Genomic DNA, 26520 nt, shown 5'->3' on the forward strand with positions numbered 1-26520 from the left:
CTATCTATCTATCTATCTATCTATCTATCTATCTATCTATCTATCTATCTATCTATCTATCTATCTATCTATCTATCTATCTATCTATCTACCTAATCTACCCATCTATCTAACCATTGTCACAATACAACCACAGAAAAGTCTGTTACAAAAACTCCCTTACAGTTTTCTCTTGTCCCAGCAGTTTTTAACATAAGTACATTTAGCATAAAATGTGTTCACCATTTTAATTGTAACATTTCACTTAAAAATCCTTCTTTTCTATAACATTTACACAGATTTTTTTAAATGCGATTAATCGCGATTAACTACATGAAATTCTGAGATTAATCGCGATTAAAAATTGTAATCGTTTGACAGCCCTAATATATATATATATATATATATATATATATATATATATATATATATATATATATATATATATATATATACACGCTATATATATATATATCTATATGTATATATATATATATATATATATATATATATATATATATATATATATATATATATTAGGGCTGTCGAAGTTAACGCGATAATAACGCATTATATATATACGTTATATATATATATATATATATCTATATGTATATAATATATATATATAATATATATTATATATCTATATGTCTATACCTAATATATATATATATCTATATGTATATATATATATATATATATATATATATATATATATATATATATATATATATATATATATATATATATATATATATATATATATATATATTAGGGCTGTCGAAGTTAACGCGATAATAACGCATTAACGCAATCTCAATTTAACGCGATTAAAAAAATTAGTGCCGTTAACGCAAATTCCAATTCATGTTGAGACTTGACTGGTAGAACCAACGTTTTAATGTCGGACTTGGCACCGTTTTTTATTTGCGTTTTGTTAAAATAATATAACTAAGCGTTGTAGTGATGCACTTGCATAATAAAGAAATAAATACACGCTATATTCACAGGTTGTCGGGAGCAAAACACTTTATTACTTCTGTTATTCTACCGAATAGCGCACAGCTGAGTCAAGCACGCTAGTCCATGAACTATGGAAGCCCCAAAGGGTCAAAACACACTCACTTCGTGTAGAAACGTCCATACTACAGTATATATATGTATGTATTTGCATATGTGTACTTGAGTGTGTGTGTATGCATTTGCATATGTGAATATGTATGTATATGGGTATTTACATGTGTGAATATGTATGTATATGGATATATATGTGCATGTACTGTATATATGTGGCTATATTGGCCTAATTGTGCAATATTGTCACGTCACTTTACTATTTAATAATCTGATAGTTTAATTACTATTCAACTTTTACACTAGCAATATACCTTATGCATCATTACAGTTATTCATTTTATGTAAATAACAAGAAAGACTCGGTTCTATTTTTTTTTCTGTTTGCTTTTGTTTTGTTTTTGTACTGTTAATTATTTGTTGTATTATGCTACTGGGGCTTTAATTTCCTTTAGGATCAATAAATTATCTATCTATCTATCTATCTATCTATCTATCTATCTATCTATCTATCTATCTATCTATCTATCTATCTATCTATCTATCTATCTATCTATCTATCTATCTATCTATCTATCTATCTATCTATCTATCTATCTAATCTAACCATTGTCACAATACAACCACAAAAAAGTCTGTTACAAAAACTCCCTTACAGTTTTCTCTTGTCCCAGCAGTTTTTAACATAAGTACAGTTAGCATAAAATGTGTTCACCATTTTAATTGTAACATTTCACTTAAAAATCCTTCTTTTCTATAACATTTACACAGATTTTTTTAAATGCGAATAAACGCGATTAACTACATGAAATTCTGAGATTAATCGCGATTAAAAATTTTAATCGTTTGACAGCCCTAATATATATATATTATGGTCATTTATTCACATCCCATACGCATCCCATATTTCGCCGTCATCCCTGTAAACACAGATCTAATAATAAAATCACCCACTTTTTCACTACTGTAGTTTTAGTGCTGTTACCTGGAGGAAATGGATGGGATCCTCTGTGTGTGAAAGCTGCTCCAGTTCAGCATCTTTCTTCTTCAGATCTACAATTTCCTCCTCCAGCTGCTTCAGGACTTTTTCAGCTTCACTTACTTCAGCTTTCTCTCGATCTCTGATCAGTTCTTTCACCTCAGAGCATCTTCTCCTAATTAAGTTCATTAGTTTAGTACAGATCCTCTCAATGTTCTTCACTGATGTCTGTGCAGAACACTGTTAGAAGATTCAGAAAAAAGGAAACGTTTCTAGATTATTAAATAATATTAATATTATATTTTCTTTAATTGAACATTTTAAATATAATAAAGTGGTTACTATCAGTACTGTCAGAGAGTGCTAAAAAAGTTATGCATCTAAACTAAATCAGTCTATTATAAAGAAATATAAAAATTAAAACTATATCCACACTGCCAAGGTCAGACTCCCCCATTAACTTGGTTAGTAAACTGTTACGACCCAGTCTAGAGGGAGAAGCCGCAACACTGATGATAAAAAAAATAAAGAAGCCACTAGTTTTAGCAATATAAACTAAATAGGAAACCCATACAATCAACGGAGAACAACAAAGGTGCGTTTACTTTTTATAGTGGTTGTGCAAATTATTTACACAGTGGGAGAAAATGACTATTTACAATATTATATACGACACGAACAAATATACAGAACAGAACAGAACAACACAACGAACTCTGATAGCAACACCAAATACACAACGAACACCCAACTACGATACACGAACGCACTTGGCAGAGCAACACACAGTTCAATCGCCAAAGTCAGTCTGAGCGCAAAACACAAACGAGCCGCCGAGTAGGTGTTGCCGCTCCTCTCTTCAAGTGTAGGTCCCACCTCCATTTTCCCGATGCGTTCCATTGATTGGCCATGCCGCAGTCTCACCCACGCGATCGGTTGGTTGTCCTCACATTCTGCCTGGTGACGGACCAGCAATATATTGGTGGTTTCCCCTGTTCCAAAAGCAGCAGCAACAACAGCAGAACAGATTGCACAAGTGTGCCAAACTAATGCGCTGTTTTATAGCGCGCGCATAATATCTCGGCAGCGTAACACCCTCACCCACAAAACAAAACCCACACAATAAGGAACATAAAAGAAAAGAGAGGACAAACTTACATAATTCCGCGCGAGAGTGCGTCAGTCACTATGTTGTCAAGTCCCCTCCGATGTATAATTTCTAAATTATATCCCTGCAATATTAAGGACCACCTCATCAGCCGGTGATTAGCGTTCGCCATGCGGTGTATATATAGCAATGGGTTGTGATCTGTAAAGACACGGATCGGACCGCTGCTGCTACCCAGATAAACCTCAAAATGTTGCAGGGCTAATAACAGCGCCAGGGCCTCTTTTTCTATTGTGCTGTAAGCGAGTTGATGTTTTAAAAATTTCCTGGAAAAGAAGCACACTGGGTGGTCAACTCCAAGCTCATCCTCTTGGACGAGTACGGCACCTGCACCTGTGTCACATGCGTCAACTTCTAATTTGAACGGTTTGTTGAACACTGGTGCGGATAACACTGGAGATCCACTTAATAGGGTCTTGACCGAAACAAAAGCACTCTCAGCTTTGGAGGACCATTCGAATGATACGTTTGCACGTAACAAATTAGTTAGCGGGTTTACTAAGATTGAGAAGTTCCTGCAAAAACAGCGATAATATCCGGCCATACCAAGGAAACGTCGCAATTCTCGTTTTGTGGTAGGCACGGGAAAATTTTGAATCGCCTGGATCTTTGCGTCTAGTGGTTTCACCTGACCACTGCCAACAACCTTGCCCAAATAGGCCACAACACCTTTACCAAATTCACACTTCTCTAAATTTAACACTAATTTGGCTTCCTTTAAACGTGTGAACACCGTTTTTTAAACCGAGATATGCTGTCTCCAGGATTCGGTATAAACAACTACGTCATCTAAGTAAACCGCGCACTGGGGAATGTTAGACAACAGCATGTTCATTAAGCGTTGGAACGTTGCGGGGGCGTTCCGTAACCCGAAGGCCATTACCGAATACTGGAGGAACGAATCAGGAGTTACAAATGCCGAAATTTCCGACGCGCGCTGTGTAAGGGGAACCTGCCAATACCCTTTTAACAGATCCAACTTCGTCACAAATTTTGCTGAACCAACACTGTCCACGCAATCCTCCATCCTGGTTAAAGGATAGGAGTCCGGTTTCGTTACTGAATTTACTTTTCTGAAGTCCATACAAAAGCAAAATGTACCATCAGATTTCGGTACTAGAACACAAGGTGATGACCACGGGCTAAAGCTCGGAGCGGCGAGACCATTTTGAATTAAGTACGCCGTTTCCTGCTTAAGAACGTCGCGTTTGGTTGGATTGACTCTATATGGATGTTGTTTGATGGGAGGGTGGTCACCGACATCAATGTCATGATATAACACTGAGGTGTGCCCGATGGTGTCAGAGAACAATTCCGGAAAAGAGCCAATCAGAGCCTTTAACTCTTGCCGCGCATCTGAAGATAACGTAGCCAATTTTGCGTCGAGATTTCCTAGTGCCACCGAATTTAACAGACGGGCACTGGGCAAACCATAACGTCCTAAATGGAGGCCATCGGACTCAGGCGAATATTTGCAACCCCCTGGTTTAGATACCACCGACACCACTGCTGGTTCTGACAGCAGCTGGGACAGACGGGCCCGATACAGTTTTAACAAATTGATGTGACACACGAGTTTTCTTTTTACGGTTGGGCGTACTAATTAAATAATTTTCGTTACTTAATTTTTCTAACACCGTATAGGGACAAGAAAAACGTGTATGTAGGGACGCACCGGGCACAGGAAGCAAAGCTAAAACTAAATCGCCAACCTGAAACGAACGGGGCGCAGACTTACGGTCAAACCCCCTTTTCATATCCTCCTGTGACGAGGATAACGAACGAGCGGCCAATTTTCGTGCAGTTTCCATACGCTCACGAAGAGACTGCACATACTCTAAAACCGACTTAGACTTCGATTGTGACCTCAGGGACAACCACTGTTCCTGGAGCGCACGAAGTGGACCTCTAACAACATGACCAAAAACTAATTCGGAAGGACTAAAACCAAGCGATTCTTGTACCGCGTCGCGAACAGCAAACAATAAGAACGGTACTCCTTCATCCCAGTCCTTCTCCAATTCAAAACAATATGTACGCAACATATTTTTGAACGTTTGATGAAAGCGTTCCAGAGCTCCCTGTGACTCAGGGTGGTATGCCGAGGAAACTTGATGTTTTATTGCAAGTTCCTTAATTACTTGCGAAAATAATCTCGACATAAAATTAGAGCCTTGGTCCGACTGAATTACCTTAGGTAATCCGAAGGTGGTACAGAACTTAATCAAAGCCTTCACAATGACACGCGAGCGAAGGGAACGAATAGGTATGGCCTCAGGGAACCGCGTAGCGGCGCACATTATAGTTAACATGTAACTATTTCCTGAACGCGTTTTGGGTAGTGGCCCTACACAATCTATTAGGATTCGCTCGAACGGTTCACAGCTAATGTGGATTGGGCGAAGTGGTACAGGTTTAACTTTCTGATTTGGCTTACCGACAAGTTGACACACGTGACAAGTGCTACAGTACCTGGATATGTCCGATTTTAAAGATGGCCAGAAAAAGTACCGGAGAATTCGCTGATAGGTCTTCCGAATGCCCAAATGTCCAGAGCAGGGATGATCATGAGCCAATGAGAGAACTTGCAATCTAAATGGCTGAGGCACGACAATCTGGCACACATCCGATCGGTCATCTGAAAGACAGACAGGAGACCACCGTCTCATTAACACATCATTGTACAAATAATATTGACCATGAGATTTAACAGATTTAGGTGTCTCAACAAACTTAAAACAATGCCTTAAAGTAGCATCTTTCTTTTGCTCTAATATAAGTTCTTCTCTCGTTACAAAAGAATCGGTGTCATTACTCACAGTAGTCGCGTCACAAACATCCATTTCATCTTTTACATCAGAGACCGGCGGTGACATACAATCTTCCTTAAAAATAGTGTCAGACAAGTGAACCATATCAGGACATTTTCGTTTCATGGCACGAGTACAAACACAAGACGGATACAATTCGGACTCTGTTTCATTAACATTTTTAAAAGGATCTGTAACAACTTCAGGTACTGTACAAAGTTTATCACCGGCAAGATCATTGCCGAGAATAAGTGAAATTCCGCTTACCGGTAACTGCGGACGAATAGCAATTTTTCCTTGCTTTACAAAATCTGGCAGTTCAACAAGAACATTATGTAGCGGGGCACGAATAATGTCCATACCCACCCCTTGTAGTAAAGCATCACTGCCACTATAGCTATCAGACGTAAACGGTAACACGCAATCCAACATAAGCGACTGAGCCCCAACTCGTAAGCTCTCAAAACTGCCGCTTTCACAAACTCATAGTTCATACTTTGTTGTAGTGACAACGCAGAACAGACTTCTTGAGCTTTTCCAACTAATTTGCATTGAAGCAAAAGAGCCCACAAACTTTTTGGCCAATTTAATGTTATTGCAATCCTCTCAAAGATTGGGAAGTAAGCATCCACCTCATGCTCCTTGAACGGAGGGACCAGGCCAATGTTTTTACTCACATCAGCGCTCCTGGTTAGCACCGGTGCTGGTTCTAGAGGTTCTACAGCTGGCATTTCAGGAGAAACAGCTCCCACTCGATCCTGGACCCGATCAGTCACCGCTTCGCCGGCTGAGCTTGGTGCCGCCTTCGCCACACCAAGTTCTAGCTCCCGAAAACGGATCTCTTTTTCGGTTTCCAGTTCGAGTTTTCTTATTGCGAGCCGGAGGTCCATCTCAGCACAACGTGCTTTTTCCCTTTCCTCAGCCTCCAACCTCAGACGTGCCATACGCACCTTTAACCTAGCTTCACCAGATGCCCTCGCAGACACTGGAGGTGTATACAAAGGCAAGGCCCTTCTTACCTTAGGCGTAGCTCCTTCCCTTTCAACAGAGGCAGATTGCAACTCCATATCCTCCGAGTGAACCGTCGTATCCACAACAATGCTCGGTTGCAACACATCCAAATCAGTTAGCCTGTCTATCACCAACTGTTTGATTTCCTTTTTAATCATTTGTCTCGAAATACTAACCCCAAAATGTTTTGCAATTTCACACAAGTCATCCTTGCGACAATTGTCCAACTGCGCAACATTGGGACTACAAATAAACTCTGCAAGATTAAATGCTGCTGAAGCCATTATTTTAAACAAAGAGAAAAAACAAACAAACAAACAAACAAACAAGCAAAACTCTGTTTTCCTATTCTTCTCTCCCCCCCCCCCCCCCCCCCCCCCCTCAAAAATAACTTCTAGGGTGATGTAGAAGTTTAAACTACCTAGCAACAGATGCAACAACTATGTAGGAATAAATGAAAATAAATGAGAGGAGGAATAAATGAAAATAAATGAGAGGAGAAATACTTAAATTTCCTTAGGACGAGCCCCCATATAATGTTACGACCCAGTCTAGAGGGAGAAGCCGCAACACTGATGATAAAAAAAATAAAGAAGCCACTAGTTTTAGCAATATAAACTAAATAGGAAACCCATACAATCAACGGAGAACAACAAAGGTGCGTTTACTTTTTATAGTGGTTGTGCAAATTATTTACACAGTGGGAGAAAATGACTATTTACAATATTATATACGACACGAACAAATATACAGAACAGAACAGAACAACACAACGAACTCTGATAGCAACACCAAATACACAACGAACACCCAACTACGATACACGAACGCACTTGGCAGAGCAACACACAGTTTAATCGCCAAAGTCAGTCTGAGCGCAAAACACAAACGAGCCGCCGAGTAGGTGTTGCCGCTCCTCTCTTCAAGTGTAGGTCCCGCCTCCATTTTCCCGATGCGTTCCATTGATTGGCCATGCCGCAGTCTCACCCACGCGATCGGTTGGTTGTCCTCACATTCTGCCTGGTGACGGACCAGCAATCTATTGGTGGTTTCCCCTGTTTCAAAAGCAGCAGCAACAACAGCAGAACAGATTGCACAAGTGTGCCAAACTAATGCACTGTTTTATAGCGCGCGCATAATACGCTGCCGAGATCGGGCAGCGTAACAAAACTAAAAAGTAAAAGGCCAGAATGACTACTGTTACACGAGTCATTCTGCTTGTCTAGAAAAATTAAGTGTGCATGTGATGTTCATGGCTTTAAAATGTAAAATGCACTGGTTTATAATGAAGTACATTTATTAATTCAAAACCTTAGAAATTACTGTACAGCATCAATTACCAACTAACCAGGCAGAATTTTCTACTGATGTACAAAAAAATACTTTGTTCAAAACGTTGTTTGTTACCTAAGACCAAAAAGATCAAGTAAATTCTTGCTCAAAGATGGTTCAACCACATACTGAACAAAAAACAAATATTTAGACACTGTTATTATATTATATTGTAGTTTTTTATACAAGCCCAAATCAGAAAAAAGTTGGTACATTTCAGGCCTGCAACACATTCCAAAAAAAGTTGGGACAGTAAAGCATTTACCACTTTCTAAATTTGCAATTCCTTATTACCACAAAGGTGTTTTGGCATTGAGGAGAAGATGTGCAACAGTACGGGGTTGTCATTGTCGCATTTTTCAGTTTTCATTGATGCATGGATGTCCCTGGAAAAGATGACGTCTTGAAGGCAGCATATGTTGCTCTACGATCTTAATATACTTTTCTGTATTAATGCTGCATCACCAAAGTGTAAATTACCTTTATCAAGGGCACTGACACAGCCCCATACCATGACAGTCCCTGGTACTGACATATCCCATACCATGACATTTTGGACTTGTGGCTGGTAACAGTCTGGATGGTCCTTTTTGTCTTTGGTCTGGAGCACACAGTGTCTATTAAAAAAAAGAGAGAAACGACCTGGAATGCTGATTCATCTGACCACAGTACATGTTTCTACTGTGTGATGGTCCATCCTAGATGTCTCCAAACCCAGGGAAGTCAACTTCTGGACTTGGTTAACATAAGGCTTCTCTTTTACACAGTAAAGTTTTAAGTATCATTTGTGCAGTAACTCTCTATTGTAGTGCTTGATAAAGGTTTAATAAACTAATCCCTCACCCATGTGGTTATATCAGCTATTGTTGAGTGGCGGTTCTTGATGCAGTGCCGTCTGAAGGATTGAAGATCATGGGCGTTCAGCTTAAGCTTGTGCCCTTGGCCTTTACGCACTGAAATTTCTCCTGATTCCTTGAATGGTTTAATGATATTATGCACTGTAGAGGGAGAAATATAAAAATCCCTTCCAATCTCTTTTTGAGGTTCGTTGTTTTTAAACATTTCAATCATTTTCTTACACATTTGTTGACAAACTGGATCCTCTGATCATCTTTGCTCATCAAAGAGATCAACGTCTTTTCCTTTTGTACCAAACCATGATTACAATCACCTGTTGATTCTGTTTGGAATCACATCATTATTTAGTTTTTTCACCTCATTACTAGCCCTAAATTGCCCCCATCCCAACTTTTTTTAAAATGTGTTGCAAGCATGAAATGTAGGAATGGATGTTTATTAATAAATGAAATGAAATTGAGCAGATAAAACATGAAATATCTCAGGTTCATCCTGTCTGCAATCAAATAAAGTCAAAGTAAATGTAAGGAACACTGTGTTTTTATTTTATTTGCATTTTCCATACTGTCCCAACTTTTTCTGATTAAGGGTTGTATTTTTGTGTAGATTATTTTCCTTTGTTAGAGTGAAATTAAATATCTCTTTCAGAATTTACAGTTTCTGGTCATATTGATACAAATTCCAAGCTGTAACAATCACTGATATAAACATATTTTTAATGCATTGCAGTGTTTGGTTAAATGAAGGAGAGTCTGACTGATCCTGAGAGCTTTTTGTTTATCAGACTTACTTTGTGAGACTCCACAGCATTTATCAGCTCATTAAGTTCCTTCTCTCTGTTCTGGATTTTCTCCTGGAATTTTCTCTGGATCTTCAGCAGCTGCTTCTACACAGAATAATAATTCAGAATTTACTTGTATTCTGTACCAGCACCACACAAACAATATGCAAAGCTGTTCAAACATGGGTGATTCATAGAAAACAGTATGTGACTCTGTACCTAATTGTATTAATAAACTGTGTGAAAATATAAAAACTTTTAAGAAGCACAAGCTGGTTAAAGCCTCCAGACGACTCCAGGATCAGATCTGCTCTCGGCTTGATAAACTGCTGGACGTTTACTGTCATACCGATCATCAAAAAAATTTGGAGTTATTGAAGTTGGAGTAAAAATAGTCGATGTTGGTCTCCAAAGCTTTTCAACACAAAAAAACCTTATATTGCAAAAATATGTAAGATGAATTATTTGTACTTTATAGCAGCCCCGGTTCTGGGGCAGTAAATCATAATGGCTGGGCATGTCGTTAGTCATAGTTTTAAAGCCAGAACTTTATTCGGGGCTTGATTTGTGGAGGGATGATGACAGCAGAGCTAATGATACTGGTTTAAATTTAAATATGATATAAAGAAATAAAAGGTTGCATGTGTCTTTAAAATTAAACTTAAAACCTATTGACAAACATGAGCTAACACTGGTGGTGTCTGACTTGACATGGAGGAGCCATCAGATTTTTTTTTAAATAAGAAAACGATGCATTACATACAATGTATGTTTATTAAATGTACAATTCACACAAAAAACATATAGAAAGATATCAAGTAAAGTCCAACAGATTAGCTGCTACTAACTAGCAGCTAACTGCTAATTAAAAAAAAAAAATGCACACACACACACACACACACATTCAAACTGAATCACTGTCCGAAACGACTCTTTTCAAACTAATTATTCATTGGAATCGAATCTGGGAGCTGTCCTTTTACCTTTGTTAAAGATTCATTCATTTTGCTCACAAATGAACTGAGATTAATTCATGGTTTAAGTCTTATAAAACAGCTATATAATCAAAGCTTCCAAATTCAGATTCAATTTCTCTCTTAATTGATCATAAAGACATAAGAGACAGCTTAATGAATGAATTACCAGTTTCAGCTTTTTACCGAGGAAGCCGAGAGAATAAATGATCTGAGACAGTTTTCATTTGGTGGACAAACACAGTTAGAAAGGGATTTATTTATTCTGGAAACATATAAGGTGGCCTTCATCAAGAAAAACAAGGTAATTTTATCCCTAATGGAACAACACATGGATATAAATGTATAACTCAGGTAAGCAGCGGTTATGATTTTATGCTGCTATGTGGTTGATCTGGGTCACGGTGCTGTTGTTTAACTTGTGCTTTCACTTTGCAGTGATAGCAAAGCATTATCAAATATTGAACTTTTTCGGATTTTTTTTAATGTTAATTAATTTGAAGTAACACAGCAGAAATGTGATTGTGAGATTCTGCTGGTTTGTTTAATATAAATATTGTCAATATAAATACAAACACAGTGTCACGATTTGAGCCTCTGTGTGTGCTCCTGAGGTGCCACGCCCCCCTCTCCATGAGCACACTCAGTCTCCTGCCACGCCTCACTCCTGATCAGCCTCAGCTGGTCCCTATCAGGGACCATTTAAAAGGAGAGCTGAGGAACAGACTGGCGGGGGTTATTTTGGTTTGCGTGGGATGTTTGGACTCTGTTTTAAGGTAGTACTAGCCATGTTCCTAGTTTGTAGTGATGGGAATCCGAAGCTTTCTGAAGCACTGAAGCTTTCCATCCAATTGTCCCGAAAAAAGGTTCACTTCATGAAGCCTCATGAACCATTGTACATTACCGCCCTCTGATGGACAGAGAAAACAGTGTCTTGTATTAATCCCCTTCAGTTTTTAACCCCATTTCATTTCATTAAAAAGTTATTTTGGTCAGTAAGTCAATAAAGGAAATCTGTTTGGTTTGTTGTGATTTGTTGTGTCTTATCTAGGTCTGGGTTCTTATTTTTGCGTTTTTCTAATAAATTACGTTTCTATAAATTATGCAATCTTCCCAAAATTACGTTTGATGTGAATTTTACATTTTTCATAGCTGTAGTGTATTGCCTGTTTTTCATAGGCAAGGCTCATATAGGCTTTCTGTATGAATATCCATGTATATCATGTGAATGTTAGTGTATGAATGTAAAAATAACAAAAGTGCTTGTGGAAAAACAAGTACACTAAAACACTAGTATTTTAAATGTGAAATAAATGTAGTGATTGTTAGCTTTCTTTTTAATGCTAGTTTTTAAAAACAGCATAATAATCCATTTTAAAGTATGTTAACACAAAGCATTTAGTGGTTGTATATATAATATATACACACACATTATATATATATATATATATGCATGTGTGTGTATTATACACGGACATGGATGAAAATAACAAGAAATTTTATACTTCTATACAACAAACCATAGTTTATTAAACATTTCTCAACCTTATTAGATGCCAAAAGTTCAAAGTGTTCCCAAACTTCAGAACGCCCTCTTTTTCTTGCAGGTTCCATCCTTGCTATTTGACTGTGCTTTCTTATATATATCTTTTTTATTGGTTTTTAAAGTTTAACAACATATAAGTCAGACAACAAATATATTACAAACATGCAAACATTGCAACTATGTAACAAAAAAAATAAAATAAAAAGCACCCACAAAATAATAATAATAAAAGAGAGTTAGACATATAATTAAGTAATAGATAAATAAATAAATAAATAAAATAAATAAAGAGTAATACAAAAAAAAAAATAAAAAAAAATAAAAATAAAGGGGGGGGGGGTTAGGAAGTAAGGTTACCCGAGTCCTCTGGAGGAAGCCGTGGAAGGGATTTGAAGAACGCTATAAAGGGAGACCAGCACCTATAAAAGTTGTCTGTTGAACCCCTCAGACTAAACTTTATCTTCTCAAGGTGTAGAAAAAACATAACATCCTTCAGCCAAAGTGAATAAGAAGGGGGGAACTTAGACTTCCAACTAATAAGTATTCGTCTTCTTGCCAACAGGAGAGAGAATGCTATACTATCCAATTCTCGGAAGTTCCATTGGGATATGTCGGAAGGTACGCCAAATATAGCCAATTGAGGGCATTGATTTAACCGTTTATTAAACACTGAAGAGAGGGAGGAGCACACAAAATCCCAAAATGCTCTCAGTTTGTGACATGACCAGAACATATGATAGAGTGTCGCTGGGTCAGCATTGCAACGGGGACAATTGGGTTTTACATCTGGATAAATTTGGGCCAATTTGGCATTACATAAATGAGCTCTGTGTACGACCTTTAATTGCATCAAATTCAGTCTAGGGCAAGAGGATGAGGAATTAATCCTAGCCAGAGCACCCACCCACCAATCATCCTGCAACTCAAAACCCAGCTCCTCCTCCCATTTAGCCTTTGCATTAGAACCCACCGTTATACTCAATGAGAGAATTTTGTTATACAAAGCCGAGATGGCTCCTTTCTCCATATGCAAGGTGAAGAGATCTTCCCAGGGAAGAGATGGAGGACAGTCTGGAAATGTAGGAAAAAGGGCCTCCGCACAGTGACGAACCTGAAGGAAGCGAAACATATCAGTTCTGGGGAGACCAAACTTTATACTTAATGTGTCAAAGCTACAGAATACATTCTCATAAAGATCTCTAAATGTACCAATTCCAGACCGTTCCCAAACCCTGAATTTAGAGTCCAAAGCTGCTGGCTTGAACAGGTGGTTCTTACAAATGGGACTTAATATAGAAGCTTTAGTAAATTTAAACATCTTACGAAATTGGATCCAAATCTTTAGGGAGGATATGACTAACGGGTTGTTGGAAAACCGGGAAGGAGAAATGGGAAGGGAGGAGAAGACCAAAGCACGAACAGAGGTTGAATGGCAAGAAAGGGATTCCATGTTACACCAATCTATGAGAGGGTGTCTAAGCCAGAGGGCTATTTTCTGTATGTTAGCTGCGAAGTAATAAAATAAAAGGTTGGGAAGGGCTAAACCACCAGAAGAACGGGAGCCCTGAAGGATCCCTCTCCTAATACGTGGGACCTTACCCCCCCAAATAAAACTAGTCATAGCCTTATCCAAAGATGAAAAGAAGGATTTGGGCAAAAAAATCGGAAGACATTGGAATAAAAATAAAAATTTCGGGAGAACATTCATCTTAATACACTGCACCCTTCCTGCTAGAGAAAGGGGAAGACTATTCCACCTCTGAAAGTCATTATTTACTTTAGCAACTAAGGGAGAGAAATTAACTTCTTGAAGGTGAGACATTTTACAAGTAATGTTAACACCTAGATACTTAAAGCCGTTTGTTGCAAGATTAAAGGGGATGTCCTTTTGTACTATTGTGAGAGCTGCTGTGTTTATTGGGTAAAACTCACTTTTTGAAAGATTGAGTTTATAACCAGAGAAGGATCCAAATTCTTTTAAAATGGCAGCAATGTCTGGGATAGCTGTAATGGGGTTGTTTACATAAATCAGGAGGTCATCAGCATAGAGAGAGACTTTGTTTTCGATTCCATATCGCGTTACTCCCCGTATATTAGGGGTCGATTTAATAGCGATTGAGAGGGGTTCTATTGCCAGAGCAAAAAGCAATGGTGATAGAGGACATCCTTGACGTGTGCCTCTAAATAGGGGGAAATAGTCCGAGTAGTTTGAGTTAGTATGCACTCGGGCTGACGGTGTCTTATAAAGTAGTTTAATCCAAGATATTAAAACATCTCCAAACCCGAACTTCCCAAGAACTGAAAATAAATAATCCCATTCTATACGGTCGAAGGCCTTCTCTGCGTCTAGAGAAATGACTGCTTCTGGAACTTGTGAATCATGGGGGGCGTATAATACATTAAGAAGTTTACGAATGTTGGAGGACAGTTGCCTTCCTTTAATAAATCCAGTCTGATCTTCTGATATAACAGAAGGCAGGACATGTTCTATACGTTTAGCCAAAATCTTGGCCAAAATTTTGTGTTCATTGCAAAGTAAACTTATAGGACGGTATGAACTGCAAAGAGTGGAATCTTTATCTTTTTTGGCGATGAGTGTAATAGTGGCCTGAGACAGGGAAGGCGGCAGACAACCTCTGCTTAGAGACTCATTGAAGACCTCCAACAGGACAGGAGACAGCAAATTATTGAATTCCTTAAAAAATTCTATTCCAAAGCCATCGGGTCCAGGAGATTTCCCACTGTTAAGGGATCTGATTGCATCTGATAGTTCGCTTAAGGTAATGGGGCGTTCTAGCTCCTCAGTCTGAGCAGATTCCAACACAGGAACTCTTAGCCCATCCATGAAAGAGTGCATGGCAAAAGTATTGGCTGGACCCTCTGAGGTATAAAGTGAGGAGTAATAATTCTTAAAAGCCATATTAATATCCTTGGGATAGGTTATTACGTTACCGAGGGTGTCCTTAATTTGGTGGATCAGCCTGGAAGCCTCCTGCCTCCTTAACTGATGAGCCAACAACCGTCCACTTTTTTCCCCATATTCATAAAAAAATCCTTGTGACCGCAAAATGGAGGCTTCTGCGTGTTTGGTGGAGAGTAGGTTAAATTCAGCCTGGAGATCTAGTCTTTTTTTAACTAACTCAGGGGTAGGACTAGAGGACATCTGGCCATCCAGACAAAGTATAGAATTAGAAAGTTCATGAAGTTTCTTCGTATTGGACTTCCTAATGTGTGATGCATAAGAAATTATTTCGCCCCTGATCACCGCTTTAAGCGTCTCCCAGAGCACTGAGTAGGTAACTGAATCTGATTTGTTAGTATCAAAGAAGAAACGGATAGAATCGGAAATCTTAACACAAAAATTTTCATCGGAGAGTAGGCTTGGATTAAAGCGCCATTGAGGGGGGTCTCTTTGGTAATGAACAAAAGTCAGTTCCATTAGCAAAGGGGCATGATCAGAAATGACTATTGCCAAATAATCGATCCGGTTGAGTTGTTGCATAAGCTCATGGCTGATAAAGAAATAGTCTATTCGGGAGAAGGAGCAGTGTACCTGGGAGAAAAAAGAAAAAGATTTTAATTGGGGGTGGAGCTCCCTCCATGGATCGATACAGCCACTTTCCTCGACAAAGAGAGATAACGAAGATGCCATATTAGACAATTTAGTGGACGTTTGTTTTGAACGATCCAAAGTGGGATCAATTACACAGTTAATGTCACCTCCTAAAATTAATTTGTGTGTATTTAAATTGGGAATAATGGACAACAATCTATCCATAAAGTCCACATCGTCCCAATTGGGAGCATATACATTAACCAGTACAACTTGGGTGTAAAAGAGAGTGCCCACCACTATGATATATCGTCCATTTTGGTCAGATATAATATTAGAGGGAATAAAATGCATTCTTTTGTTGACCAGTATGGCTACCCCCCTTGCTCTGCTATTGTAGTTAGAGTGAAACACTTGATTAATCCATGGCTTACGGAGTTTGGTGTGCTCAAGTTTAGAAAGGTGAGTTTCTTGTAGGAAAGCAATATCCGTGTCCAAAGATTTAAGATGATTAAACATTCTTATGGCCTTGTTTCGGGATTGTAGGCCCCTGACATTCCAAGAAATAAATTTAACTGATTTGCTCAGATTTTGTACCATCTTTTAAATGAATAGTGCCTAAGTAATAACTGAGGCCAGACAGTACCGCTGAAAGATTGAGGGCTTTTGAACCTTGTGGCAAGAGGACGAAGGTAGGGAGAAGGGAAGAATGGGGAAGAGGATGGGAGGAGGAGGGGAAAGATAGAGAGGGGAGAGAAATAAAAAAAATAAAAAAATAAAAATAATAATAAAAAGAAAATAAAAGAAAATAAAAATAAATAAAAATAAAAACAAACACCCTAATGTGAACCCACTGTGAACGTACTTCCAATATGCGACCACACATTCGAAACAACTAACTACAACTAAACCGAATCTAATCTATTCACTGCCAAAACATATCCCCGCTCCCGAACAAACACACCAGGGGAAAATATTACCAATAACAGAATTAGCGTATATAGCGACCCGCAGAAATGTCAGAGAATAAAAAAAAAAGAAAGAAAATAAACACAAACACAAAATACCCCCAAAATCCGTTTCTGGAGAAAGATCTTAACCCTTGGCATAGTCACCGACCGCAGTTGACAATACCAGCAGTATCAGTAATGTCTAGATTTAAGTCCTTGACACTCTATTAAAAGAAACATAGGGCCCGAAGTCGATGTACATAGTCTGTAAATTAACAAAATCTGATCACAATCAAGGATCATGCAGACAATGTTTTTTTTTTTTTTTTTTTTTTTTTTTTTTTAAATTCCGGGCCCCAAAAAAATTACAAACACGTTTCAAGTGTGTTAATTAAAAAGCATGGTTGAATGTGTAATAACTCCATCCACAATAGTAAAATAAAGTAAAAAGAGTGCTCGTTGAGAGTATCACCCACAGCTTTTTTTTAAAAGTGCTCTAAGAATACAAGTATCAGATCAATATTGAACTCCATCAACAAACCCGAGATTCAGCGATTGTAATGATCTTTAAAAAAAGCTTGGGCAGCCTCTGGAGAGTCGAATAGCTTATACCCGTCCTTCAGGGCCACTCGTAGCCGTGCTGGGTACAGTAAGCTGAATCGGGCCCCCTCTTTATACAGCGCGGCTTTCACTGCACGAAACGCGGCCCGACGCCGGGACAGGTCCGCACTGAAGTCATGAAAGAATCTCAGATTGTTACCTCGAAAGCACACACCGTCTCTGCTCTTTCCGAGAACGTACATCTTATCCTGGAACGAGTGAAAAAGCATAATAAAAAGCCTTGGTCTGTTGGTGGTCTCACCGCCCGCCGCAGCAGACCGACCCAGCCGATGAGCTCTTTCCAGGATTGGCCGGTGTTGAAAATTATCTGAGCCGAAAACCTCCAGTAGAAGTTCGGACATGAAACGAGTCGGATCGGGGCCCTCCATGTTCTCTGGAATTCCGACAACTCTTAAATTAGAGCGTCGGGAGCGGTTTTCAATGTCATCAATTTTGTCTGATAATGTGGAATTTTTCGCAATGAGCGACTTACATTGTATTTCCAGTTGAATAATCCGGTCACTGTGGTCCGAAGCTGCGGCTTCCAGAGCTTTAATACTCCCAGAGTGAGCATCCAGTGTCTGTTTAATTGAATCGAGGGTGTCCTTAATAGGCTGTACAGCATTAACAAGAGCTGTCGTGTGTTCCGAAATTAGGGAGCCTTTCAATTTTTCCAGCGCTGGCTGAAACCACGCCGGAGCATCGGACGGGTTAGCTTCGGTGCTAACCGATGTAGCAGGCCTCTTTGGAGACCCCCCAGAGTCGTAAACAGGGCTGCCCGAAGCGGCGGTGTTAGAATCGGGCGGAGGGTTAGCTTGACGTCCTGCGTTAGCGCCGGCCGCTAGTGATTGTTCCAACGTGGGTTGAGTACGTGTGGTATTAGGCGTAGCTTTTTGTAAACACCTTTCTCTCAGCGGTCGCGACATCTCTCCGTGTTTTATTAAAAAATAAAGTTAACTGGGGTTTTTTTTTAAAAGAAATAAACTAAATGGTCGCTAATTTTATTACTTTTTAGTGTGTTGTCGCGGGAGCGGTCCTAACAAGCGTCTATACGTGGCGCATTACAAACCGGAAGATCTTGACTGTGCTTTCTATGTGTGTGTTTAGTTTTGTGTATGTGTGTTTGTGCCTGTATGTTTGTAGGTGTCTGTGTGTTTCTCTATCTATCTCTCTATACAGATATCCCAAGTCTCCCGGAAGTTCCGGGAGTCTCCCGCATATACATAGCGGCTCCCTGATGCCCGCAAATAAGATAAAATCTCCCGGAATCTAGAACGAGCACCGAAGAGCGCGCACACACACGCAGGCAACACAGACTTTTTCCCCCCGGTTGCGTATTAGGGAACATAAATCAATATTTTTTTGTGGTCCCGGGGAGGGGGGCGTGCCGGGGGTGTATAATCTGGGTACCTTCCGGAAAATCGTTTGTATTTTTCGCGGTCCCGGGGAGGGGGGCGTGTCTGCGGGGGGGGAGGAACTGGTGGTGCAATCTGGGTACCTCCCGGAAATGAGTTTTTGCAACTTGGGATGTCTGCTCTATATCCCTCTGTGTCTGTCTCTGTCTCACTCTAACGCTCTCACTCCTTACGCAACCCTCGAAGTGCGAGCTATGATTTGCTCTTTTTGAACCGGCCTCTGAAACAGTCACGTGGGTGTGAGCCGAAGTGAAGCTTCGGACGTCATAGTCACGTGATCATTTCAGAACGAATCAAGCATCGACTCAGTGATTCGAAGCACTGAGTGTCGTTTTTTTGGCACATGCCTCGAAGCTTCAGTGTCAAGGGTGACATCACTACTAGTTTGTGTTACTTGCCATGTGTTTAGCCTATATTACTAGCCATGTTCCTAGTTTGTGTTACTTGCCACGTGTTTAGCCTGTAGTACTAGCCATGTTCCTAGTTTGTGTTACTAGCCATGTGCTTAGCTTGTGTTACTAGCCATGTGCTTAGCTTGTGTTACTAGCCATGTGCTTAGCCTGTGTTACTAGCCATGTGCTTAGCCTGTGTTACTAGCGATGTTCTTAGCCTGTGTTACTAGCGATGTTCTTAGCTTGTGTTACTAGCCATGTGCTTAGCTTGTGTTACTAGCCATGTGCTTAGCCTGTGTTACTAGCGATGTTCTTAGTTTGTGTTACTAGCCATGTGCTTAGTTTGTGTTACTAGCCATGTGCTTAGTTTGTGTTACTAGCCATGTGCTTAGCTTGTGTTACTAGCCATGTGCTTAGCCTGTGTTACTAGCCATGTGCTTAGCCTGTGTTACTAGCGATGTTCTTAGCCTGTGTTACTAGCGATGTTCTTAGCCTGTGTTACTAGCCATGTGCTTAGCTTGTGTTACTAGCCATGTGCTTAGCCTGTGTTACTAGCGATGTTCTTAGCTTGTGTTACTAGCCATGTGCTTAGCCTGTGTTACTTGCCATGTGCTTAGCTTATGTTACTAGCCATGTGCTTAGCTCGTGTTACTATGTAAATAGTATTTGTCTTCTGTAATAAATATCCTTGCTTTAGTTTCCATCTCTGCGTGTGTGTCCGCCCCCTTTGTCTCGGTGACACACAGATTGTAATAATACAAAATATGAATACTGTACTCAGTCAGAATTTATCAGAACTACAGTGTTTGGTGTTTATATAACTGAAAAACAAAATAAGCTAAAATACAGTCAGTGGCCCGCCATTGTACTTTACGTTTACAATATATCATATCGTATATCACCACTTCTTAAAAGTATATCGAGATATTAGTACAGTGGAACCTCGGTATACTGCTTTGGTATAAGTCCAACTTGGTATACGTCCTGTTTGGATAAGAAAAATTTAGCTTGGTATACGACCTTTATTTGGAATACGACTCACGTGCTAGAACTTGTACGGGTTAAAATCAGTCACGACACCGCGCACTACTCTTGTTTAACTCTCGCGACATAAAGCCACGAGTGTCATTACGCCAGTTGCTACCATTCAGTAAAAAACCCGTGCTATAACTCTATAGCTACTCTGTAGTCCCGTTAACGGTGCGCCGTGTTGCTAGGCAACATGAGGGCGAACATAACATTTGCAAACTATTACACTATTTCTTGGACGAAACACCCGCTTTATGATTAGGATTACTGTTTATATAAATCTGGACATTTCCATGTGTAGTACATGACTTAAAATAGTGTTCAACCAAGTTTGTACAGTTTCTTTTTGTTTTCTTTTCAGTGGCGTATTAATATGGAATGATGTGAGGTGGTCATAGGTGCGCTTATATCGGGGATTTTACAATGGTTTTGAACGCAGCTCAGCCAATCAGATTTTAGGACTGGAACTATCCATTTTTTTATACAACCCCATCAACGTATAATATGCCAATAACAATAGGATTTTTTTCATGGGAACGGATTAATCATTTTCCCCTTATTTCCTATGGGAAAAATTTGTTTGGTATACATCCTGTTTGGTATAAGTCCAAGGATCTGGAAAGAATTAAGGACGTATACCGAGGTTCCACTGTATTTTAGTCATATCGCACAGCCCTAATCTGAATATGCTTTTTGTAAGTGGCAATATACCATACAATAAAATCTGTGTGAAAATCTGGAGGCTCAATGCCCGCACTCTAGTAAAATGTTTGTAATAAAGCATATTAGTTGTTACTTGTTAAAGAGAGCTGTATAATATTTTACCTGTTTTTCAGCTCTTTCTCCTGCAGCTGATATTGTATCATGTCCTTTATGATCATCCATGGTGCACATCAGGCAGATACACTGCTGATCAGTATGACAGTAAACCTCCAGCAGTTTATCATGCTGAGAGCAGATCTGATCCTGGAGTCGTCTGGAGGCTTTAACCAGCTTGTGCTTCTTAAAAGCAGGAGATTCATAGTGAGGCTGGAGGTGAGTTTCACAGTAAGAGGCCAAACACACCAGACAGGATTTAACAGCTTTGTATTTTCTCCCAGTACAGAAATCACACTCCACATCTTCAGGTCCAGTAGGAAGTGGAACTTGGGATTTTTTCTTCTTCAGTTTCTCCACAACTCCAGCTAGAATGGTGTTTTCACTCACAGCAGGTCTTGAAGTGAAGGTTTCTTTACACTGTGGACAGCTGTATGTTCCTTTATCATCCTCCTGATCCCAGTGTTTATTGATACACACTATACAGAAACTGTGTCCACATGATGTAGTTACTGGATCCTTCAGTGTTTCCAGACAGACTGGACAGCTAAACTTGTCCTGAGCTACTGAAATATTTGACTCTGCATTTATTTTTCTGCATGTAAACAGAAACACCAGTAAACACAGCAAGTCATTTACAGCAGCTCAGACTTCCTGGTTTAGTTTGTGAGCGTTATGTTCAAAACAAGTGTGTTTAAAGTAAATCAACAATTTTAACGACATAAAGTAAGAATAAAACGTAATAAACAGAACTGATATAAACTCACCTGCAATCAGAAACTCAAATTACCAACAAAACTACAAACACAGACACGAAACAGACTCAGACTGAACAGGATCAGATCAGTTTCACCTTTTTATTTCTGCTGAACTAAAGGTGGGTGGAGATAGAGAGAGAGAGAGAGAGAGAGAGAGAGAGAGAGAGAGAGAGAGAGAGAGAAACTTTTTGACTTTTTATATTCCTTTATTTTCAATAAATAGTCGTGTAATCAATAAATAAATGAATATTTAACATTTAAAAAAGATCCCCAGTAAGATAGCTCAGGTAAAATAAAAAAGAGAGTTATTCATCCACAATCGAGCACCGAGCCTCCTCACAGCACCATATGTCTTCAAAACTGTCCATGTTCCCTGTATTCTTATAAAAATTTATTTATAAAAAGTCTTTTGAGCATTGTTGACGCATCACAGTCAGTATCTTGTGCTATTTTGCTTTTCCTGCTCAGATATATAGCCATCTTTGCTTGACCAAGAATAAAATTAATCAATTGGCACTGGTGCCTCTCACTCTTAACATACTTAAAGTACTTCTACTCCCATTCTTCCTTCTGTTTGAAGGATTCCATGGGCTGTTGCTCTCCACACTCTGAGGGATCCAGTGTAGGCCATCCCCAAGGATTGCACTGGACAACAATGTTCTGTTTCCTTGAATTTTTTTGGAGACAGACCCATTTGAGCTGAACACAAATGTAGTTTCTGATTGTCTGTATCACATAGAAATTTTGAGAAACATGAGATTACGTTTTACTGATTATATTGTTGTTTTATTGTTTTATTTGGATCCCCATTAGCTACTATTTCCATAGCAGCTATTCTTCCTGGGGTCCGACAAACAGAATTACATACATACAAAACAATTAAATAGTACATAAGTAAGAGTTAATAATCAAGAAGAAGAAGAAGAGTTAGGTAGTATTTCATTATAATCACCCTATCCCCTTTTCTTACATTAAAATTTTCCTGTTTCAGCTTAAACTGCCCAGTTATTGATCTTACTAGCACTGATTCAGCTAATCTTTATATTTGTTAAATAATGTCTTTTTAGTGATTTTTTTTTAAACCATATTTTACTCTCAATTTTGAGTAGTGAAACAGGTAACGAGTTCCACTCCTTAATAGCTCTGTAAATCACAGTTCTACACATGTAATTGGTTCTTGCTCTTGGTAATTTAAAATAATTTTTTGTTGAATATCTTGTGGTATTAGTTTCTCTCTCCCTTATTTGTTCTAACTGATCATAAAGGCTCGCTGGATATTTTAGCTCATAAGTATTCTTTGAGTCCCACAAGGTTTGTCTTCCACCTATCTTCAACCTTTAGCCACTCTAATTCCTTGTGCATTTTATCTATGTTGGTTCTATATGGGCAATGCAGTGCTGTTCTTGCTGCCTTATTCTGCATTATCTGTAATTTCATCAGGTGTTTTTTTGCTGCGTTAGACCATACTGCTGCACAGTAATCTAAGTTAGATAATACCAAGGATTTTATTACTAATTTTAATGCCTTCTGTGTAAAAAATTTTGAACATCTTCTTTTTACAGCTAAGCATTTGCCCATTTTTGTTATGTTCTCAATATGCTTTTCCCATAATAATCTATCATCTATTATAACCCCCAATAATTTTACTTCTTTTACTTGTTTAATTATTTCTTTGTCTATTTTTAATGTTAACTCCGATTTTCTTTCTGGTGATAATTTAGATCCTATTATAATGGTTTTTGTTTTTGGTATGTTTAAAATAAGCTTATTGTCTTTAATCCAGTTTGTTACTGACTTTAATTCCTCCTCCAACTCATTAGATAGATCATTAATTGTTGCAGCGGATGCAGAAAGAGTAGTATTATCAGCATACATCTGTAACTTGGCTTTATTCAACACTAACGGCAGATCATTTATATATATTGAGAATAACAGTGGACCAAGACAACTTCCTTGTGGGACTCCAAGATCCACCTTCTTGCTTTCTGATAAACTTCCATTATAAAAAACCCTTTGACTCCTATCCGAAAGATAACTTTGAAACCATGCAATAACAGTCGCATCAATCCCATAACAAACTAGCTTGTTCAACAACAGCTCATGATTCAGCACATCAAACGCTGCACTAAGGTCTAAAAGTACTACTCCTACTAATCTTTTATCTTCTAGTTCTTTTAACCAATCATCATTCATTTGTATTAATGCAGTGCATGTTGAATGTCCTTTCCTATAAGCATGCTGAGAGTTAGAGATTAGATTGTTCTCAGATAAATAGCTTTGTATTCTAGATGTCATTACTTTCTCTAACAATTTTCCCAAACTTGGTAGTAAGCTTACAGGTCGACCATTGGGTCCATTTAAGGGAATTTTGGTATCTTTAGGTATTGGGATCACTTTTGCTTCCTTCCACAGTTTTGGGTATATCCCCTTTCTTAAACTTAACTTAAAAATATAGCAAACTGGTTTAGTTATATATTTTACAGCTATTTTTAAAATTCTCCCATCTAAATTGTTAATTCCCGATGTTCTTTCATTTTGTATAGTGCTTATAAGTTTTTCAACCTCTTCCTCACTTACATGGAAGTTTTTAAATTGACAGTTTTTCTCTTTCATTATTAACTCTTTTATATTTAAATGGTATTGTTTGTCCTTTTGTTTGATCATCTTACTTTGAAGGATATCTGTTTTATTAATAAAATAATTGTTAAAATAATCAGCTATTGACTTTGGTTTTGTTAAAAATGATCCTTCTACCTCGATAGAGAATGACAACAGATTTCCCTTCCTACCTAATATAGATTTTACTGTCTTCCATAGTTCCTTTCCATTGTTAATTGAATCCCCAATCCTATTTTTGTAATACTCTTTTTTTCTTTTTCCTATTGATTTTGCAAACATAATTTCTCAATTTATAATATACCTTCCAAAGTACAGTACCGCCATTTTTTATAGCTTCCCTTTTTGCCTCTTCCCTTTGGACCATGCTGTTCTTTAATTCTTCATCCATCCATGGAGCCTTTATGTTCCTCACTGTGGACTTTTTCAAGGGTGCGTGTTTCTCTACCACTGGCATAAACAATTCCATGAATTTTTCCAGTGCATTATTTGGGTTTTCTTGTTCGTATATATCAGTCCAGCATACAGATTTTATATCTTCAATAAATTTGTCTAATTTAAACTGCCTATAAGATCGTCTTATAATTACTCGTGGTGCAGCTTTTGGCATTTTAGTTTTTCTTGTTATAATCACTATGTTATGATCACTGCTGCCTACTGGCACAGAAATAGCCTTAGAACACTGATCACTTGCATTTGTACAAATATGGTCTATGCATGTAGATGTTTTTATTCCCGCCTTATTTGTCACGGTTCTTGTTGGGACAGTTACTACTTGTTCTATGTAACAGGTATTTAATATATTTAACCACTTCTTTTTAAGTGGACAAGATGTTGATAGCCAGTCAATGTTGATGTCGCCTAACAAATATATTTCCCTATTTCCATCTGACACTTTATCCATCATTTCCCCCATCAATTCCAAATATCTACTATCAGCGCTTGGTGGTCTATAGCAACATCCTACAAGTACAGGTTGCAGATGAGGTAACTGTATTTGCAACCACAAGGCTTCTAGTTCATTAAAGGACAAGTCAGTTCTAAGTTTTGCTACTATATGTGTTTGGATGTAGAATGCAATCCCACCACCATAGCTATTTCTATCTTTCCTATAAATATTAAACCCTTGTATTGCTACTACATCATTATCAAAAGTAGAGTCTAAATGTGTTTCTGATACTGTTAAAACATGAATTTTATGGTCTTCCAATATTTCTGCTATTTCATGAATTTTGTTTCTTAAACTGCATATATTAAGATGTGCTATATTTAACCCTTTCTTTGGAAGTTTATTTACAGATGGCATTTTATACTTTTATTTATGACTATGCTTTACATCATACAATGAACTTCATAATATTACACATTTTGTGTTTGCGTTCTAATTCGCGTACGTACCGCTAAACTCCCACCTCTTATGTTATGCATCTCCTTTGCTCTCTCCATCCTATTGGGAGGATGTACTACTAGTTTATCATATCTAAGATATGCCACATCACCCCTCTCTCTTGCAGCTCTCAAGGCTGGCATAAGTTCTTTCCTCTTTTGATGCACGGCTTCTATATAGTCTTCACTAATATAGATGTTACTCCCTTTTAGATTTTTAGAATTTGCTAAGGCAGTTGCTTTGTCTTTGTATCGAAGAAATTTCACCGCTACAGTACGTGGTCTGGACTCATTGTTAGCAATTTTACCTGTTCTATGAGCTCGTTCAATTTCAACTGTTGTACTGTCCATGTTCAGTTTCTCAGCCATCAGTTTTTTTACTTTGTCTTCTGTTTCAGACCAGTTTTCATTTGGAGTTTCTGGAATACCGTCCACTACAATGTTGTTCCTCCTAGACTGACCCTCCAAATAGTCCATCTTTCCAGTCATT

At 38.5% G+C, this 26520-nt stretch overlaps 1 protein-coding gene across 1 annotated transcript in view; it reads right to left on the bottom strand.

Moving 5' to 3' along the window:
• LOC134312480 (tripartite motif-containing protein 16-like) overlaps nucleotides 1-26520 on the bottom strand; it is an 82165-nt gene that overhangs the window by 30161 nt on the left and 25484 nt on the right. Inside the window, exons 4-5 of the mRNA XM_062994464.1 lie at nucleotides 10005-10100; nucleotides 2042-2275 (exon numbers count right to left, since the gene is read on the bottom strand). Of these exons, the coding sequence (XP_062850534.1) occupies nucleotides 2042-2275; nucleotides 10005-10100 (330 nt within the window). The remainder of the gene's footprint in view (nucleotides 1-2041; nucleotides 2276-10004; nucleotides 10101-26520) is intronic.

Source organism: Trichomycterus rosablanca, chromosome 4 (assembly GCF_030014385.1).
Source record: "Trichomycterus rosablanca isolate fTriRos1 chromosome 4, fTriRos1.hap1, whole genome shotgun sequence".
In the NCBI taxonomy this organism is placed as follows: domain Eukaryota; kingdom Metazoa; phylum Chordata; class Actinopteri; order Siluriformes; family Trichomycteridae; genus Trichomycterus; species Trichomycterus rosablanca.